The sequence below is a fragment of the Carassius gibelio genome, chromosome B8, assembly GCF_023724105.1.
Source record: "Carassius gibelio isolate Cgi1373 ecotype wild population from Czech Republic chromosome B8, carGib1.2-hapl.c, whole genome shotgun sequence".
Classification (NCBI taxonomy): domain Eukaryota; kingdom Metazoa; phylum Chordata; class Actinopteri; order Cypriniformes; family Cyprinidae; genus Carassius; species Carassius gibelio.
Genome location: NC_068403.1, coordinates 10,205,104 through 10,226,284, shown reverse-complemented (window position 1 = coordinate 10,226,284; position 21,181 = coordinate 10,205,104). Strand labels below are relative to the sequence as shown.

The following is a 21,181-nucleotide window of genomic DNA, read 5'->3' as shown; positions in this document are numbered from 1 at the left end:
GACGGACCTTCTCAAACCTTGTAAACGGTAACTTAAACAATGCTCGCACTCTTTTTGCTACTATTGAGACACTGTCAAACTCCCAAAGTCAGATTCCTCTCTGAGAGCAAATGCAATTTGTTTTCTTTCATCTTTTCTGAGAAGATCAATAATATCAGAAAGGCGATTAACATCCTCAAGTTATGGAGAGGTCAGACAGATTCAACCGCAATTTCAAAAATAAGTTACTGTCTGTTTTTTAAACGATTGATAGCAACATTTTGGAAGAAATAGTACAGCACCCTAAATTATCAATTGCTATCTTAACACACTTCCCACATCTTTTTTCAAAGGTGTACGTAACTGTTTAGATGCAGATCTCTTAGAAGTGAACGCCTCACTACTTTCTGGGACATTTCCAAAATCCCTGAAAACTGCAGTTGTTAAGCCCCTTCTGAAAAAGGGCAAACTTGAGAACACCATATTGAGCAACTATAGACCAATATCAAATCTTCCTTTTATAGGCAAGATTACTGAAAAGGTAGTCTTTAATCAGCTGAACAACTACTTTAACTCAAATGGATACCTGGACACTTTTCGATCTGGTTTCTGACTGCATCACAGCACAGAGACTGTGCTCATTAAGATAATAAATTATATTAGCTTTAATTTTGATTTTGGCAAAATATCAGTCCTAGTACTACTAGATCTTAGTGCTGCATTTGATACTGTTGATCAAAACATAATTGTTATGGGCTTTCTGGGATGGTACTCAAAATGTTCAGGTCATACTTAGAAGGGAGAGGTTATTATGTGAGTATAGGAGAGCGTAAGTCTAAGTGGACGTCCCTGAAATGCGGAGCCCCACAAGGCTCAATTCTTGCACCACTCTTGTTTAGCCTGTATATGCTCCCACTAAGTCAAATAATGAGAAAGAACCAAATTGCCTGTTTATCTTTCTCTCATTCACTTTTAACACTGCACAGCTATGCTGATCAATACCCAGATTTACCTAGCCTTATCGGCAAATGACTACAGCCCTTTTGCCAATGTATTGATGAAATTAATAGTTGGATGTGCCAGAACTTTCTTCAGTTAAACAAGGAAAAAACTGAAGTCATTGCATTTGGAAACACAGATGAAGTTCTTAAAGTGTTGAATCTAGGGGTCAAACAACTAAAAATCAAGTCAAGAATTTTGGTGTGATTCTGCAGACAGACCTTAGTGTCAGTATTCATGCCAAAGCAGTAACTAAATCAGCATACTAACATGGCAATAATTAGATGTTTTGTTTCCAGTCAAGACTCTGAGAAACTTGTTCATATCACATCAGTCCTCAGGTCCTTACACTGACTTCCAGTTACATTTAGGATTGATTTTAAAGTACTTTAACTTGTTTATAAACCACTCAATGGCCTACCTAAATACATTGCAGATATGCTCACTGAATATAAATCTAACAGACCACTCAGATCATGAGGATCGAGTCAGTTAGAAATACCACGGGTTCACACAAAACAAGGAGAGACCGCTTTTAGCTGTAATGCTGCCCGCAGTTGGAACCAGTCTCCAGAAGAGATCAGATGTGCTAAAACATTAGCCACATTTAAATCCAGACTCAAAACTCATATGTTTAGCTGTGCATTTATTGAATTAACACAGCGCTACGTCTGAACCGATTGTACTGTATTTTATATATAATAGTTTTCTTTTTTTTACAGATTTAAATTAATTTTAAACCAATTTTAAACCATTTTAAACGGTTTAAAATTCCTTGTTTTATTTTGATTGTTTTTTATTATTATTTTAATTTATGTAAAGCACTTCAAATTACCATTGTGTATGTAATGTGCTTTATAAATAAACTTGCATTGGCTTGACATGCCTTACTTTCTAAAGACTGCTGATACATTTTTCTGACAAAAGTTTTATATAATTTATACAACATAAAACCTAAAATGCATGATATTTATTCTAAACATTATATATGATCACTTGATATTTTAAGTTGTTTCAGCTTTAGTGCAATGCCTGTATAAGTCAAATATATAATTATTTTTTTTAATTTTTTATTTACTATATACCTGAATTGTTGTTTATAACCAATTTTCCACAATATGACATTTGTGAAATTGGATATTCTGTGAGAACAAATGCTGTATGATGGCTTAAAGGCTTATCCTTTAAAATAAAATGTTGGGTGTAATGTTTTATGAGATTATGGATTTTGAACCTTCCTTTTTGTTTTGTTTTTCATCAGACATTTTTGCGAGTACGAGCAAACAGGCAAACAAGGCTCAATGGTACGTTGTCAATTACTTTCAGTATCTCAAAATGCTCTCACTGTATTAAGTTTTTTTTATATATATATATATATATATATACACAAGTTCCATAATAAGACATTCTTTGAAAATGACACACAGTTATTATTACAAACACTTTGAATCACACTTCTAACACAGTTTGAACATTCAAAATTAAGGCACCACCCCTGACCTTTGACCTAGCACCCTCACGAGCAGAGCAGATTATTGACCTTTAACCTTTTTATATGTTAACAGTTAAGGAGCTCTGCTGGTGCAGGTGCTACGCCAAACAGAAAGGGAAATCTGTTCATGTTTGGCCTGACTGTGGATTCCCACATTTATCTTCTTGCCCACTGTCTGGTAAGCTGTTCTCCACGCACTGCACATGACGGCAACTCAACTCTTTATAAATTTATTTAAATCAAGTTTTGCATTTTTGTAAAATTAGGTATGTGAAGAACTTTATCTAGAATGCCAACCAGAACTGATTTAAATTCATCTTAAAGGAGAAAATGACTTTAGAAACATCTTCTACAGATGTAGAATGAGATGATGAAAATTATATTTAGTAAATTTATATTTAAATTATATTTATATTATATTTAATTATATATTTAAATTATATTTAATTATTATAGTATTTAATGTAATATTATGTCCTTGACACAGTTATACAGAGTATTGAATCTCTGTACTGTGAAATATTGATACTCTATCATGTTGAATTTTTTATAATTTATCAGGACTGTTAATTTTTATGTTATTTCATTAACATCTAAAAAAAGTTGCATTGGACGATTGGTCACAGCTAATTGATCAGATTTTCTCTCTAATTAATGATCCCCTCTCTGTTATGCTCATCTTCATTGTGATTGTAACCGCCTCAGCTCTGTTTCTACTATCTTCTTTGACTATATTATGAGCTGAGACTCCTAAAGATTAATGTCCCTTAACATCATTAGCAGCTCGGCAAAACAGAGATTTTAATGGAGTGGTGGATACCGTTCCACAATGCTGAACTTGACTTCTTCTCTCTGTGTGTGTGTGTGTATTTGAGAGAAGATGCAGAGAATTCTGTATATCTTGTATTTGTCTTTATGTTATAATCAGATAAACAGATCAGTCCAATTCCCTTGCCATTTATTTATCTTTTGTAGTCCATAGAGGCCTTTCTGTCTTATCAGTTTATGACAGCTTGAGATCGTATATATTTCCATCATAAAACTGCCACTGGAGAAAAATCAAATCAAAAAATTTATTTATGCTTAATATTTTTAGATAAGATAATATGAAAGTGTCAAGCATCAGTAAAAAAATCAGTTGTTGTTGTTTTTTTTCATAGTTTGTTTTATTTTACAGCACGCATTGGGAAACTTAAAAGACGGAAAGCAGAGGAAGACCAGGTATGATGAAAATGCATCTTATTTCTCATTGTGCATGTGTTCATTCAGAACAATGAACCTTCCTTCCCCTGAAGTCTGTATCTTCTCTAGATTTGCTTTCACTGACAGATCACAGACTGTTTGTCTGTACTTGACATAAGACCTGTTCTGCTAAGTCAGTCGTATGATGCACAGAATAGGACAGGTAGATGTGGCCAGAAGGATCAGACATAATATTTTCTGTTTCTTTCAGCTGTGACCTAATGCCGAGAGGTATTCAGGGCAGGTAGCAGATGAAAGCTTTGTCTCGAGGCCGGTGGAGACATTTCTACCAGAGATACTGATATGTGTGTGTTTTCTACAGAGAGACGGCGTGTGTGCTGTTGAAGATGGCTCTGTGCTGTCAGCTGGGAGGGAGTTTGAATGGGCCGAACAGAGAAGAATACAGATGGTTTCTGTTCTCAGAGGCTTCAGAGGTACAAAACACAAACAAACACTTCACAGTGATTCAAATACATGCCAAATCCTCAAATACATCCTTATAAATCAATCCATGTTTATAAGGAGTCAGATTGGAGTCAGGTATCAGATTAGAAAAGCAAATATAAAAAATAAATAAATAAATAAAAATACTACAATAAAAAAGCAACTTAACTTAATGAAATCAGTTGCTAACATACCAAAACTCTTTACAGAGGAGTACCCAGTCCAATTATGCAGTGAGACAAGCTCAGGGGAAAAAAGACAAAAATAATAATGCAGTACTGAAATGTATTAATAGAAAACCGGTACAAATAAAAACAGATTATTTTATTCGATCTCCATGTGCTACACTGGGAAAAAAAGTGTATTTTTTACTTTGAAACTATTTTCTCTCAGAAGTAATGGCAAGTAAAGCAATGAATTAAATCTTTTAAGTAGAAATAGTGTTTCTTGTAAAAATGTACTCCAGTAATCATATTTTTTACAGTGTTTATATTTTTATGTAAACTAGTATGCATCATGCTAAATAGAATAATAGTCTGTTCAAATTGAATGCAAACATCAAGTCTATTTGTAGAGTTAATGCCAATGCACGGTGTTTCCAAATTGGTTACCTATGAGGTTCGGTGAGCGCCTATGTAAGCAGCAAGGCAGCTCACTTAGTTTTGCAAGAGCTTGTGTGTGTGATTAGTTCACAACAGACACGTGAGGTAATGGGAGTGGTGTTAACTTCTTGAGAAGGAGATTACTGTAAAATCACTTAGACAGGGGTCAAAAACAGACTCCGAGCCAATCACAAAGGACTCAAAGGTCATTTAGACCCTTGTGTCCTTAAAAACACTTAAGCACTTTGCAGTTCATCAGTAGGGCGCATTTGTATCTCAACCTATTTGTGAATATTTTTGTCTGTTTTTTGTCATTTATTCAATTCTCATATGAAATCTCTAAGGTTTGGTGAGCAGCACACTGAAAGAACATCAGGACAGCGATGCCGATCTGGATGTGGACGGTGATGATACTTTGGAATATGGAAAAGCACAGTATCCTTGTTTTTTGCTGTCAGTCAGCACAATTTATGGCACAGCAAGGACTGGCAGTGATCTTTTGTGTGTGTGTGTGTGAAAGCATTTTTGATAAATGTTTCCTTAGCAAATGATCTCAGATACACAGAGGCGGATGTGATTCCCTGTTCAGGAAATGAACCCAGAGATGCCGAGGAGAGGCAGGCGTTAAGAGGAGCTGTTTTAAAGTATGCACACACACAAAGAATATATTATTCGTTTTTCTTTGCTACTTTAATAATACTGATTCCTTTTTATTTATTTTTTTCCTTTAAAAGTGGCGACACAACCAGCAGGTCATCTCCAGAGCAAACCAAGTTGGCAAACCCAGGTGAGCCAAATTTTTTTTTAGAGATGCTAATTTAGTGAAAAATGTTTAATGTAGTTGGCTTACACACACACACACCATGTGTGTATGTATATACATATATAATACATGTGTTCAAATTATTCACAATACTGTACTATGTCTGCAGAAACTCCTACTACAAGCAATGGAGAGTTTGAGAACAAAACAAGCACAACATCTCCAAGAACCTGCAAGAACAGCGAGTTAGAGATGTAAGTATACCTTAAAGTCAGCATAAAAAGAAAATTCATCCTATTTTCTAAATCTAAGTTTTACATCTTATTGTGAACTATTCATTCATGCATGTTTCATTTGTAATTATTTAAATTACAATACAAAGACCGGATCTGTCAATACTTCTGTTTTATCCTGACTTCAGTGCACGATTTTTAAAAGTGGTTTGTGCATATATTCCAGACACTCTGAGCTGTGATGCTCATGTGAGAGATACACAGGTTAATATTCAAGTGCCTCCACCCATTCCCCTCCATCCTTCTCCTTCCCCACATCCATGTCATTTTCTTGGAAGAGATCTCTGCAGGATCATGATACAGAACTTCCTGTTGGGAAATTGTAACTTCTTTCCTAGTGCACTGGGACAGATTTTCAAGCATTACTAATCATGCAACTGAGGTCAAGTTTGCTCATGGAAGGGACACATGAAGAATTATTTATGGGTGACCCTTTCAATAAGAGCACACGAATCGGTTCTTTCTCAGTGGGGCTACATTTTGCCAAGTTCACTGAAGCGTGTTTGACTTATGTTTCGGAGTGAATCATTAATCAGCTTGATTAATCCATCTATCAGTCGAGGAGTGTCATATTGCAGGGAAACTATGAAATACTTTTTCTAAATGTAATTATTCTGAATGTATTATGTGTGAGTGATTTGTATGTATCTGCATGTCCACCCGCAGATTAGAAAAGTTGCATCATCACAAGCGAAAGAGAAAGACTTTTCCCTTTTTCTGTCACACAAATTATATTATATTATATAGGCCTTTATCCCATGGTGCCTCATAATTTTCATATATAATAAAAACAAATATCTGTGTGTGTGTGTGTGTGCGCGCGTGTGTGTATTTATGTGTATATATTTATATATATATATAAATACATACAAATATTACAATTTTAAATTTAACACAAGACTTCTGTTTTGCAGCATATTTTTGTACCTGATCCGTCACAACTCTCCAGTAGGTATTTAGCCTGAGGACGGGGGCAGTTATTTCATATTTCCAGCAGACAGCTACAAGAGAAAACCAGCATTCATTATGCTTATATTTGGCGGCTATTACATGAGGCATTTTTGATGGATCACTTAAACCCCCTGCTGTCATAGTTCAATTCCTGAGAGCTGATTAAATGGGGATGCGTTGGCCAGGATGTTCCTACCGGGGATTAGGGGGCTCTGAGCGAGTGTTATTTAATTGTGGTGAAGTGGAAACACTCGAGTGAGGAAGGGTTAGTGAGGCGGGAAGGAGGACCGTTCCTGACAAATGACTGTGTGCCGCGGGGCGCTTGCTGCCCGGCCCTGTGTGGACACGCTAATAAAGCAATTACACTGAGACAATGTTTGCACACTGCGGTGACATGTCTGTCCCTCACCTGCTGTGGGAAAGGTCAATACAAGGGGCAATCTTAAGCTGTTTCTGCCCACACTAAAAGTTAGTGGAATTGTATTGTACTTTTATTAGGTTTATTAAGTATGACAATTCCCATAGTACCTTTTTGTGTCTTTTCTTTGATTATTTAACCGATCACACTTTGCATCAGTTTACTTGCACACAGACCTAGGCAGTAAGTGTATGCTCTTCATTTTTACTGTTCAATATGGCAATACAATAGGGATGCTGACTCTCATTTATTACAGTGTTGAATTTTGCTTCTGAATGTACCTCATTTAATGATGCAATCTGTCTTCTGATTACCGTTCATGTGTAATTTAGAATTCATAACATTTGGCCTTCAGCGAAAAAACCCTCAGCACGCTGTGACTTTCTAATCAATCTCTGATGGATTTGTTCTTTGTTTCGTTTAGCTTACCAGATGACCCCTCCCTCAGTACGCTGGAGGCCCTGAAAACACGCATCAGAGATCTGGAGAAGCAGCTCACGCGAGGGGACAGATTCAAGTGTCTCATCTGCATGGTAAGCTTCACCTTGCATTTTAATTCAAAACGGACTAAAATGAAATTAATACACACTAATTACTTTGCAAATGTTTGTGGTCAGTAATAGGTTTGTTTAATGTTTTGGAAAGAAGTCTCTCATGCTCACCAAGGCTGCATTTATTTATCCAAAAATAGAGTAAAAACAGTAATATTGTAAAATATTATTCCAATACAAATAACTGTTTTCTATTTTAATGTTTTGAAATTGCATCCTTTCTAAATAAATCATTGCAACATGCTGATTTGCTGCTCAAGAAACCAGTAACTAACAGAAAAATATTTTTTTCTTGTGCACATCATTTTATTGTGTACATAAACTTTTTTCAGGACTCCTACACAGTACCCCTGACCTCCATCCAGTGCTGGCATGTCCACTGTGAGGAATGCTGGCTTCGCACCCTGGTGAGATGAACATGTATCTTACTTTACTTAAAGAAAGCGTTAGCACAGGCATGTGAATTCAACACGTGAAGCCTTTGTTACTATCAGTTGTTATTGATTTGTCAAATTATCTTTCTCGCAGGGAGCAAAGAAACTGTGTCCACAGTGCAACACTATCACCTCACCTGGGGACCTGAGACGAGTGTATTTGTGAAAAGTTACAGCCGTCCTGTCATCTGCCTGTTTGCATTCTACACAGACAGATCATTTTAACTGAGGAGTACCTTTCTGGGCTGCTGCAAAACTTAGAGGACATTTTGCCCAACAGAGTCATTGCCCGAAGGTTCATGTCGGAATGCAACCCAGTTACTGTACATGAAGACCACTGTGTTCATTTCTTAATGAAATGTTAAAGATTTAAAGCAAAGATCTGCCGTAATAATATTGTAAGGACAGTAAAACGATCACCAAATGTTGTTTCTATGTAAAAAAAAACAAAAAAAAACATTGTTTTATAAAATATTGTTAAGTTATTCTCAAAGAAAATGTTCTAAAGCAATTGGTCAAATAGTTTTGTGAATGTTTACACTGAAGAGTTCTTTTCTAATTTGGATCTAGCAGTGTTAATATTTGAAATCGGAAAGCGGTTAACTTTGAAATCATTCATAAACAGTGTTTTGTGTAGAATGTGCAGAAAAGCAATGAATCTTGTACATTTATTTTCCATGCTTATGTAACTGTAATTTAATAGTGAATGGGATCTTTTAAATATGGTTTAAGATAAATGATAATTTAAGCTGTTACATAGGTGATAGTGTAATCGTTTATATTATGCATTTTTTGTCTCATGATGCCCTTATCCTAAGCATGCGTTAAAAACTCAAAACTCAAAGACTAAATATGATGCAAAAATACAAAGCCATTCTCACAAGGTTTGCAGATCCAAAAAGTGCTACTTTTATCAAACAGTACACATGCATAAACAAAAATAGTTTTTACTATAAGGTTCAGCAATGAATATTCTGAGTGGAAGTAGTCCCCTGTGTATTTCTGACCTTTTTTTTTTTTTTTTGCTCTTCTACTTCAATGTAAGATGCTGTGTAGATGGAATTGTCTGCATTCTTGTAATGAATTAATATTTAACCCCTAGCAGGTGATTGGCAGGTTATTGTATTGATATGTACTGTACAGCAGAGCTGGACCCTCAGCAGGTGGAATTGATTCTTAATGCAGGATATGGACGATGAGGCTGATCTCTGCTTAGCCTTCCCTCCTCTCCACTGCCAAGCAGAATAAAGGTCTGTTGACACTGAGTTACTATAGGTTACGACATTATGACTCAAGGAACTAAGCTCAGAACTAACAGAAGAGGAGCTCAGTTTCCTTTGTGGTATTTTAGCAATAGTTTTGTTACCGTCTAGACACTCTAGTAAAGTTACTACAGGTAACTGAAAGATCGTGAAGCACTTTTGATAGAACTGAAATAGAATGCAACATAAAACCAGCTTTGTTTTATGATGATGCATTTTGTACAGACTCATCTGTTTTTCTTTGACAAAAAAATAAACTAAAGTTGTTGTCTAACAGATGTCATTGTCAGCCTTAAAATGGTTTTCGTTATATACATGAGTCACCACCAAGGCACCAGCATTTGGACATAAATGTGAAGAGGTCGTTTATGCATTTTACAGACATTTTATTCTTTAAATGTATAAATTTCATCCGTTATTGTACTGTATTCCCTGGGAATCAAACCCATGGTGCTGGCATTGCCCACACTTCTATTGTTTGAGATGAGACAGTAGCAGACAAAAAATAACCAGCTCTTTCCTTTCGGTCTATTTATTGCATCTGAAGTATTTTAACACCACCTGGCCAGTTCATTCCTGCCATTCTTAAAGATTCCTTTAATGAATGACCTGATAAAAGGATGTCTAAGGCTGATGTCCTGACATATCTCTAATTAGCAGCAGTATATGGACACTCGTCTGTGTGGATTTAGGTTAGCGCTGGATTAGCCCAGCCTTGTGTCTAATGCAAAAGGAAGTGAACTGCTGCACTACTCTCACAGTGTATTTTACTTTAAAACTCCCAAATGCACTCAAAAAATATATATTTACACGTCCAGCCCCAGAAACCTAACTAATGGAATTACTTTTTGGATGCTTTGTAAGGGAGCAGAAATGCCATGACTCTCCTAATACACAGCCAGTAGTGAGGAGATGTATGTAGAAATATGCCGCTTTTTTAATGTAATTTTATTGCAGACTCTGTGGAGACTTATGAAGTAATGTTCAACTTTATTTGACAAAATTCGTTTTTTAATTTAGCTATGTGAAATTGCAGTTCATTACTCAGAGTGAGCAATAAACTCAGGCCTACACCTTTAAATAACATTTGGCTGACTGAATTGTATGATATTATATGATAACAATAATATAATTTCAATAATTATTGTTTAGCACATTGTATCTTTTTTTTTTTTTTAAGAAAGATCTGAACACAAATATGCTAGTGAATCATAGTTTTAAAATTACAGATTGCTTAAAAATACACAAAATATGATTCAAGGTGTAGTTTGAATTTAATTTAATTTTAGATTTCCATAATAATATATTTAGAATTTACAAAATCATTATAGAATTCGAATTTTGCCTTATTTGGTTTATTTACAATGCATTACAGGCAAGACTGGAACTAGTTGTCACAATTTTTAGTTATATATTTATTTACAGTGTACAGTAGTTATTTTATATACTGCATCCTATTTAGATTTATATAACATTTCTCAGAATGGATGTTGGTCTTGTCTACAAAATGCATTTTCACCATTATTTCTCAGGAAAAACAAATGATTATGGCTTTTCTAAGTTTAGTATGATTAGTAGCCTCTTATCTCTGTCATAACAAAAAATACACTAGACCTGCTATTTGATTGGCTGAGAGAGAGTAAACGGAGGAGGTGGTAACTGTCACTGGCAGTAAGCTGTGGCAGTAAGTCAGTGAGCTAGAAACACACACTAACATACTTCACCATCTAACCAGCATAGACAAGGTAAGAGCTGTCTTTCCTTTTTTCAGTGTTCAAGATTTAGAGGTCAAAATGTAGCGTTTATTGTTATATAAATTATTTTAATAACAAATGGTTTTATTACACAGTAATCAGTCTGAAAGGATACTGAACACATCAGATTTTTATTAATTTAATTTGTAGATGCATATTCATTTGTGCTTTTAAATAAATTTTTTTATTAAAATATGAATTTTAGTTTTGAAATTTTATGTTGTCTTGAAAAGAAAAGCACACTTTAAATATTTCAATGTTTAATAATTTTATTATTAAATATTAATTTTATTTACATTTTACATTTTATTTATTTAATTTTTATTATTCTTTATCATCATCATAAGACAGAAACACTTGAAGATGCAGTAGCCAAAATATGTCATTATAGGGATATATGATAGAATAAACAAAGAAAAGTGAAAATGAACAAACTGCTGGTAGGCAACTGTATATTTATTCTAGAGCTGTGTCCAGTGTCCAGTTGGTTTGTCTAGTCTCCAGCAGAGTCCCTAAAAAATAGGCCGGATATGATTCCGGACATGATTCCAGACAGACACTGTAGAAAACATTAAGACAGGCTTTAGGTCAGTGGGCCTTTGTCATTAGGCTAAAGGTAATCCTCTTCATTGGCCTAACCTGACTTCATTAAGATATTTTCATGGCACTTTACATGAACATGTAAATCCTTTTCCACCATGCAAATAATGTAAATGCTTTGCTAAATTGCATTATTATGAAAGACAGACTCTCCAAAGTTCATTTATAACACTTCACAACTTTTTTCTTTAATCTGTTTTAAGCCAGCTGGAACATGAACACATTTAACATTTAAAGTTATATGATGACTTCCATGGTTCCATTCTGTGTTATAAACTATGCAAAATAACTAAATTAATAATAAAGGCTTCTTAGCCAGGAAATAGGGTTATATTATTTTGTTTTACTTTGTGTGCCCTGTTCTCAATTACAAGACCCAGTCCACAGACCTCAAAACAGAATCACTAATCACCCGGATCAGTGGATTAGTTCCTGAGCTTCTCTCTTGGAGGGACGCAGGCATGCAATAGGCTCAGTGTCCACCCATGTTAACTTCTCTAGCTTATAGCACTCTCTCTCTCTCTCTCTCTCTCTCTCTCAGCTGAGCACCAAGACAAAAGCATCCTACTTGACCTAATCCGTGCTCAGTATGAAAGGTTTTTGTTTGTTGTGATTGAATAATAAAGGCTTGTATGTACGATTTAAGAAATGACACATCTTTTCTAGCATTTTATGTCAGAGTGCAGTACAATGCTACAGTGTACATTAGAACTCTTAAAACTAAAACTAAATCTCTCTTGAACTATTATGGTTTCATGGTCCTCAGTACAAGTTCATCTGTAATTAATGTGTAATCTATTTTTCATTTTCTTTTACATTTACCTTGTTCGCATTGTGAGGATGAAGCATGTCACGCAACCTACCCGTGTGGGCATCTGTCTACTTGGCTGCTATTGTAGCGACAGATGGATTTCTACCAAAATACTAAGTCTGATTGAACACGTGACTTTTGATGTCAAAATATATGGGTAGCATTTCACCTGGCTTTTAAAAGATGCTATGCCTTTTTAGCTGCATTTAATTACACTACCTTAATTTACATATATATATATATATATATATATATATATATATATATATATATATATATATATATATATATATATATACTTTTATTCAGCAAGTATTCATTGATCAAATCTGACAGTAAAGACGTTTATAATGTATAATTTATTTTAATTAAATACTGTTCTACTGAATGTTCTATTCATCAAGAATCCTGAAAAACATTTTTTAACACAGTTCACAGAAAAATACGAATTTGCACAATGATTTTCAACATTGTTGATCATTTAAAAAGTGCATCAAATCAGCATATTAGAATGATTTCTGAAGAATCATGTGACACTGAAGACTAGAGTAATAGCTGCAAATTTAAAATTGTCATAATATTTCACAATATTGCTGTTCTAACTGTAACATTTGAACAAGAGTAGCCTATACATTTTAAAATATTATTTTATTTTTTTAATTTCCCTTTTATCTACAGACTGTGACTTATTGAATTTTTTTTTTTTTTTTTTTTTTTTTTTTTGCATATACTAGGTTTGAAGATTTAATCACCAAGAACTTAAAACATCTTACATACCTTTTATCTAACAAACCTGTTTTGATTGTCTCACAGAGAAATGTCAGGACCCAGGCCTGTAGTTCTGAGTGGCCCATCAGGAGCCGGAAAAAGCACCCTGTTGAAGAGACTCATGAAAGAATATGAAGGGGTTTTTGGATTCAGTGTCTCGCGTATGTGACATTACAGACAAATTAGACAGATGGTTAGACAAAATACAAGTAAACAAACAACAAGAATGCTGGATACATTTTTTTATACCTTGATATTTCTTTCTGCAGACACCACCAGAAATCCTCGTCCAGGAGAGGAAGATGGGAGAGGTAAAGCAGAATTCCCGACTTAACAACTATGAGAGGCTTGCTTTATCATAGAAACAATGTCAAATATGAGTTCAGAAATAGAATAAATAAAAAAAAGAAATATATACCTGATTGTACTTGCCCAGTGTAGAAAGGGGGGTTTTCCCAACTACATTCCCATCCAATTTGAAAGCCCCTTCAACCTTAGTCCATAACTGTCTTCTTTGTTGCTTCTTACTCCCAAGTGAACTGTTTAATTTCCAAACATATTACCACATTTCACGGGGTAAATTTCTCTTTTTATTCCCCAAAGTGCCTTTGTCATTTTCTCTAGGGCTGAATTGTCTCCCACTGCTTCTGGGGGCTACCTTACTTCCTGTAGCAGACATCCTCTCCTCTGAGACATCTGAAGGTGTAGATTTGGTTTCCATTATTGGTCATAATTAGTTATTATTGATTATTGGCATATGTAATGTGATGAGAAAGTAATGGGGGTTACTTTCATCTTCTAAAATCTAAACCTTTGTAAGTGAATTACAATTCAGGCCAAAATGACAAGATGCGATTGTGGACATCACATCACATGTTCTCTCTGACATGAATGCCAGTGTGCACTTTGGAGTAAAAAGCCTTTGAAAATAGCCCCCTGGGTTCCCTTGGTTTTCTATGTGATGTGAACTGACATCACACTCCTCACAGCATAAAATTCCCAGAGACGATCATTAGCATCACTACAGAACCTTAAAATCATTTAATGAACAAAAATATTTCTAAAATCTGTTTAGGTCACATGGGCAAATTGTTTTTATTTTCTCTGCACAATTTATACAAATTCAATGGATAGGCTGTTTAAAAAGCAAATAACTGAAAGCAGTACAGATTTATTAGAGATATTTAAGGTGGAATTGAGAAAGACTGCATCTAAAAATTATTTTGTGACTATAACCAGCTAATTGTATTAGCTTGCTATTCTTATGATATTTATTTACAGATGTTGTTATGCTAATAGGAGTCTCCATTGCAGTGCTGCCACGGATGATGTCAGTGTTTTGCCCTCCTGTAGTTGTGAATTGTTTGTCTTGTGCCTGCAGAACCATTAGGTCCCGCTTTAGATCCCCTCTGATGCTCTGTTGTGGAGTTAAACCAGCAGAACGGTAGGAATCCAGCACTGGAGCTTTCTCATGGACTTTACATAAAGGACATCTTCGTGAGATTATTTTATGTGCAAATACAGCTGTTTTTGAATTTTTGAAGTTTAGATTTTAGAAGTTTCATTCACACCATTCCCATCCCATCATTTAGTAAGCGCAATCATTTTAACTGGTATCACAGGAACGGATATTCTGAAATAAACATTTGGCGCCCTCTGCTGAGCATAAAGATTTCTGTTTTGATGGGCAGTGAAAAGACTTAAAATGTCACATAGAACTTATTTTATCATTTAGTCATCCTCTTATTTTTTTAATTGTTTTATAAACCTTTCTTTTAATAGTTTACGAGTACATGGTCATTATAATATATAAAATGAACACCCTTTCAGCACATCTGATGAATGTCCCCTTGTTAACAGCCACAATTTGTTTGGATTTACAGTTAATCTTCATTCATTTCTGTCCTCAACCCAGATTACCACTTTGTCACGAGAGAGAAGATGCAAGATGGAATTGACAATGATGAATTCATTGAGAATGCTGAGTTTTCTGGGAACATGTATGGAACCAGGTACATTTTATTTGTAAATCGACATTTGTTATCTGATCCCATTATCCTCTTAATTCAACACAGGTTTGCTGCTAATTCTTTGTCTTCATACCAATGCCCAAAAGTAATTATTTTGAAGTAGCTAAAATTGCCCATTAGCGTATTGTTAATAACAACAAATACATTTTAATGTTATTGCTCATCAAATTTACTATCACTTGCAGCAAAACATCCATAGAAGATGTTCAGGCACAAAACCTCATCTGTATCTTGGATGTTGACATACAAGGAGTGAAAAACATTAAAAAGACTGATTTGAACCCCATTTATATCTCCATCCAGCCACCTTCAATAGAGATCCTGGTAAGCTGACAGAAACATTCTCAGTTTCATTATACAGCATTTTACTGTCAAAATACAGGAAGATGTTTTATTGTCCTACAGGAAAAGCGTCTGAGAGACAGACAAACCGAGACGGAGGACAGTCTACAGAAGCGTCTGGAAGCAGCGAGGATTGACATGGAGCTCAGTAAGTGACACTTCCAGTAAGTCGGTTGTGCTTGAGCAAAACCTTTGTTCGCTTGCACTTTTGCTCCTCTGTAGGTAAGGAACCGGGAGTTTTTGATTTGGTGATCATTAATGATGACCTGGAAGAAGCCTATGAGAAACTCAAAAGTGTTCTTATTGAGGTAAAACTATTTTATATCTGATTCCATATAGTTTTTCCTAATTTCAGAAATAAATAACACTGAGTGGTTGGGTTTTTCAAACAGGAAATTGAGAAGGTGCAAGATGCCAAGAAATAGGAAAGGAAAAACTACACTTTTGACCATTCTGCCCGACAACACAGGACATGAAGCCTTTTTTTCCAGCCTTGTACGGTGCAATCATGGTGTTGGTTCTCATGTCAGAATATAAAAACTCTATTCACTTAAACGGCTGATCAAGACGGGTGCTATGTTCAAAGGAGCGTGCTATAGAGCTTTTCTCTGTGGATGAGAGAAAATCTATGCATGTATGTTAAAATCATCTCACTTCAATTGAAGACTCTTCTCTTAGTCTCTCGAGCATGTTTGCATCTTGAATACTGAAGGGAGAAAACTAATAGATACGAGTTCAGTTGATATTGATAGTTTGTTTATCATCAGCATATTAGTTATAGTAGAGAAATGATTTTTTTTAATATGTATGATATTTGTAGAGAGCTAAGCTATTACAGCAGGCTTGACTCTCAGTAAGTCTTTTACAGGTTTGAATATTCAACTGAATGGTTAGTTTGAGTGGCACCTTCATGTTTCTAAAATTGTAATGAAAATAAAATAATATCACTTTGGGTTAGCTGAAATAAAATAAAATGAACATTAGATACATTAAATCATTTCTCTATTGTCGTTTTTCTAATTCTCTTTTCTCTTTTAATGTCAAAGTGTAAGTTAAGTGAAATTAAGTAAGTTAATAATCTCCTGATTGATTGTGTTATTAATAAATCTAACATTAAAATATGCAAAGATATTAAACAGCACAAATCACATTTTACTCTGACATCAGCGGTTCAAACTGACACCGTGAGCGTCAGTAACCATGGCAACTGCAAACATTGGCGGAAGTGAAGGTGAGAAACATGTCGTGGTTTCTAAATAAAATGTTAGCTGAAAAACAAATATGATATAGATTATAAAAATGCTATTATCAAGATAAGATTTTTCTGTTTTAAGTGTGCATTATAAAACAAATGGTAAACAACCACAATCCGACAAAAGCTGTTTTATTACTGTAAACAAAACGTGTAGGCTACTGGCAAAGTAATTACATTCGCGTCCTTCTACGTATTATTGGATAGTGTGTAATAGCTGACGTTTTTGATGAATTTCTTCAATTATGGTAAGTTTTTATGTTCACACAGTAGAGCTTTTCTAAATGAACCAGAAATAATGTATGACTTTTGCTTATACAGTTGCAAGCACTGTATCTCATAATGTATGACACGTTTTGATAGAGAAAATGTTGTGAATTCGTACATCTGAATCTATTAAATATATCTAGATATATCTTTGTTCTGGATCTGGACAACTGTTACGAAAAGAAAAACAGCATATGCTGGTTTATTTCGAAGCATGGCCGCTGGTTTGAGCTGGTTCTGAGCTAGCTGATACTGAGCAGGAGTTAGTTACTAAGGACCAGCACATGACGAGCTTAAACTAGCCCATGACCAGCTAAGGAGCAGCTCAAACCAGCTGCCATGCTTCAAAACATACCTACCAGCATATGCTGTATTTTTTTCCAACAAGAAAAACGTAATATAATATATTTGTCCATTAGTAACACGTACATTAGCTGATATTGTTCATCATCTCCCACAGTTTGTGAGATGCTTGAGTCATGTCTAGCAGTAAGGAGCAGGCCTCCATCAGTCAGGTGATGTGTTTCCTCCACGAGTGGGATCAGGGCAGTAAGACGGTGCGCAGTCGAATGCTAAGTGACTTTCTGGCCAAGAACACTGGAAAGACGTGTCCTGAACTGGAGCTGGAGTTCGCACAAGTTGCCAGCCTGTTCCTTGCTCGGCTCACTGCCTGGATAAGACTAACGTATCCACACCTAGGGTCATGTTTTCTATCTGTGCTCTAAAAATGAGATACCTTCTGAGTATCTGACTAAAACTTAAGTTGAACTGAGAGACATCAGTCCCTGCCATGTATGCCTCCTTACATTTTTTCTTTCCAGTTATATGTTTGGTACATGTCTAGACCTTCAGCTGAGAGCAGTGGGGGTTTTCCTGTCTGCTAACAGCAGGTAAAAGACAAAATTAATGCTGTGGATATAATTTTTGTATTAAGCATGCAAGATCTTTGTGCAAATAAAACTCCCTAAAAGAAACAGTGTCTATCCTAACATGGTTTCATTTTGTTTGTTTGCATGATCAGTCATCAGTACATGATTGAGTTTCTGGAGGTGGGTGGAGTGCTTACCCTGCTTGAGATTCTAGGACAAGACAAACTCAAGGAAGGGGATAAAACAGAGGCTCTTCACCTGCTCCAGATCATCGCCAACGCAGGCCAAAAATATAAAGAGCTAATCTGTGAAAGCTATGGTACTTACACAGCACAACTGCACAACAAACTACCAGTCAAGAAGTGAAACAGCTCCAGCTCATTTTTCAGTGATGTATTATGGAATTATATTTTGCAACATTTCCATGAAATATTGTGAGGTTAAAACCTTGCATGATGTAATCAGGATCAATTTTGAAGGTTGGAGATTTTGACAAGCAAACTCTGACAACTTTATATACACACATACTCATTCTGTATACTGGCTCATGAACTGATTTCAGCTCTCACATCAGTTCCTCTCTGATTGACAGGTGTGAAGGCCGTAGCTGAATGTTTGGCCAAATCTGAGACAGAGGGGACTCAGGAGAACGCAGCCGCCCTGCTAGAATCTTTGGCACATGGAAACCCCAAATACCAGAATCAGGTGTACAAGGGCCTGATCGCCCTGCTGACCTGCACCTCGCCAAGAGCACAGCAGCTTGTTTTACAGATCCTACGTATAGTTCAGGTACAACGGTGATGCAGGGTGACAAGAGCACCAAAGGAATCTTGAATAGTAAAAAAAAAGTACATGTACTATTGTTTATGCATTGTTTGCTTTAACTTTATTATACATATATAAAAAAAAGATTTTAAATTAATTTATAAGGAAAAAGTATATAGCTGTTTTGCAGCTCACTTTAATTGTCTTGCAATTTGACAGTTTAATTTTTGAAAGTACAAACATTTCAGATAGTTCTGGATAGAATATGAGTTCATGAAAACTGCACTAATAATAATTATTTAAGGACTAGATACGTAATTGTATATATAATTTATACAATTTGTTTTGTCCAGCCCATTGTAAAAACAGCCCATCACAGCATAGTGGAACCCTTATTAAATATTCTGAGGTCCCTACATTTAGAAGTGCAATATGAAGGCAAGTGAACATTTCAAATTTGACATTATTTGTTATTGCTTACCCTACTGTGAATCCCAACTTTGATTTGTACTTTTGTTTTTACTTCCAGCAATAGAACTGATAACAGAGCTTATGCAATCAGAGGTTAGACTGGCTCTGCTCAGGGGTCTGGTGGCTTTTCTCAAACCAACTAAACAGAGAAATCCCAAACACAACATCCTGGAGGGTATGATCTGTTGCTCATTTTCTTTCGATTAAAGCAAGGCATAAATGTTGTGTAACTGCCAAGGTTTTTTTTTTTTTTTTTTTTTGCAACTGAAATAGTGGTTCTCCGATGACTATACTGCTTTGCATTATGATCACGTTGCAGCGTGGAGATGTCCTTAATTCAACCTCCCAAATGTTACCTTTTGGGCTTTGTATTTTAATTTAGAGCAGATGTAGATGAGACATGAAACAAATATGGATTGTGGCTTGAATTTGCATAGTTCTCAGTTATTGATTTGTTTGTCATAAGAGTAATGAAAAGTCCTGTGTTTCATTTGAAATTCAGCTGAAACAATTAGATTGTTTTGTTAGATCCAGAGGTGGCCAAAATGACCGATTCACTCCCTGTGTTTCTCCAGCAAGCAGCTACTGCTAAAACCATCAGGTACTTACATTCAAGACATACTGCATGGAAAAAATTATATAAGGCATGCTGATTAGCATGATTATTATGTACTGTATATTGACATGATGTTACAGGATTCTGGCACAGAAAAGTGAAGAGATATCCAAAGAGCTGCTCTCTCTCAGAGTGATCCACAACTTACTGTTTGCAATGGGGAACCAGGAACATGCTGATTCCCAGAGACAAGCCAGCCTGGCTTTGGAGGTTCATTTAAAACTACCTCCTACCCACACTCACTCATTCTTACATATGCTGATTCTGCATCAGTCAAGTAAATGCAGTACTGGGCAAGCAATAGACCAATGAGAATCTGATATTAATGTGTAATGTCTGTTTAGCATTTTGTGCGCATGTATCCAGTGGTGGAAGAGCATGTACACAGAGCAATGGGCACCAGACTCTTTGAGTCTTTTATGGTGAGGCCTTATTGTGTGGTTTTATATCAAATAAAAATATCAAGTCAATATAAAGTTAGTTAACTTTAAAATGTGTTTCTCTGCATGTTGTTTATAGCACAATGCTGATGTCCCACATTTGAACATGGATGACATTCAAGCTGACATTTTATGCTCAAATAAAGTGAACATTTCATGTGGTGAGTTGACATACAGTATCTAGAGAGAAATTGCTAGGTTGTATGTTTTTTTTTCTTTATTTGAAAGAAACCAGTGCTTAATTACAATGTCCTTTCATTTTCCTTTTATTTTTCTACAGTGCTTGAGGATCTGAATTCAGATTCTTGAACACAGCTTGAAACAGCCTTTTCTTGTTGTTGGTGTTTTTATCCATAAAATAAGGGATTACAAATAAGAGTCTTCTATAGCATATTTCTTTGGTTCAATTAAATATGGGTGCACTAGAAAACTCAAGCATTACATTATAAAATAGTAATATTTTAATGATATTGTAATGACTTTAAAATAGATAAGATAGATTGTCATGTAAGCGTCATAACAAATTATGCTAACTTTAGCTAATAGCTAAATTTAGCTATAACTCTTGAACGTAATAAGAAATTTTCGCCAAACTTGGTACTCATCTGTATGAGCTCATTTTTTGGTGAAATAAAACATAATGGAACTTTTGGCCACTTGGTGGTGCTATAATAACGAAAAACTAAAAATGGCTACAATTACTGTACACTATGTTAGTCCGATTGACATGCAATGTATTTGTCAAAGGTGCCACGAATGTCTAGGA

At 35.3% G+C, this 21,181-nt stretch overlaps 3 protein-coding genes across 3 annotated transcripts in view; all 3 read left to right on the top strand.

The window, feature by feature from the left end:
* The window catches only part of rnf220b (ring finger protein 220b), a 31,605-nt gene extending 21,918 nt beyond the window's left edge, over window positions 1-9,687 (top strand). The window contains exons 6-16 of the mRNA XM_052564023.1: window positions 2,240-2,282; window positions 2,544-2,648; window positions 3,648-3,691; window positions 4,035-4,146; window positions 5,103-5,193; window positions 5,316-5,402; window positions 5,493-5,545; window positions 5,691-5,775; window positions 7,608-7,716; window positions 8,067-8,141; window positions 8,263-9,687. Coding sequence (XP_052419983.1) covers window positions 2,240-2,282; window positions 2,544-2,648; window positions 3,648-3,691; window positions 4,035-4,146; window positions 5,103-5,193; window positions 5,316-5,402; window positions 5,493-5,545; window positions 5,691-5,775; window positions 7,608-7,716; window positions 8,067-8,141; window positions 8,263-8,334 — 876 coding nt within the window. The 3' untranslated portion in view covers window positions 8,335-9,687. The remainder of the gene's footprint in view (window positions 1-2,239; window positions 2,283-2,543; window positions 2,649-3,647; window positions 3,692-4,034; window positions 4,147-5,102; window positions 5,194-5,315; window positions 5,403-5,492; window positions 5,546-5,690; window positions 5,776-7,607; window positions 7,717-8,066; window positions 8,142-8,262) is intronic.
* A 1,402-nt stretch (window positions 9,688-11,089) lies between these two features.
* guk1b (guanylate kinase 1b) lies at window positions 11,090-16,729 on the top strand. The gene is made up of 8 exons (XM_052562709.1): window positions 11,090-11,175; window positions 13,409-13,524; window positions 13,633-13,674; window positions 15,279-15,375; window positions 15,579-15,717; window positions 15,799-15,883; window positions 15,958-16,043; window positions 16,128-16,729. The coding sequence occupies exons 2-8, from the start codon at window positions 13,413-13,415 to the stop codon at window positions 16,158-16,160; spliced, it is 594 nt and encodes a 197-aa protein (XP_052418669.1). The 5' UTR covers window positions 11,090-11,175; window positions 13,409-13,412; the 3' UTR covers window positions 16,161-16,729.
* A 127-nt stretch (window positions 16,730-16,856) lies between these two features.
* armh1 (armadillo like helical domain containing 1) lies at window positions 16,857-20,925 on the top strand. Its single transcript, XM_052562708.1, has 11 exons — window positions 16,857-17,939; window positions 18,076-18,144; window positions 18,276-18,442; window positions 18,716-18,912; window positions 19,242-19,326; window positions 19,418-19,534; window positions 19,888-19,960; window positions 20,056-20,185; window positions 20,320-20,397; window positions 20,495-20,576; window positions 20,696-20,925. The coding sequence occupies exons 1-11, from the start codon at window positions 17,734-17,736 to the stop codon at window positions 20,722-20,724; spliced, it is 1,233 nt and encodes a 410-aa protein (XP_052418668.1). The 5' UTR covers window positions 16,857-17,733; the 3' UTR covers window positions 20,725-20,925.
* The last annotated feature ends 256 nt before the right edge of the window (window positions 20,926-21,181 follow it).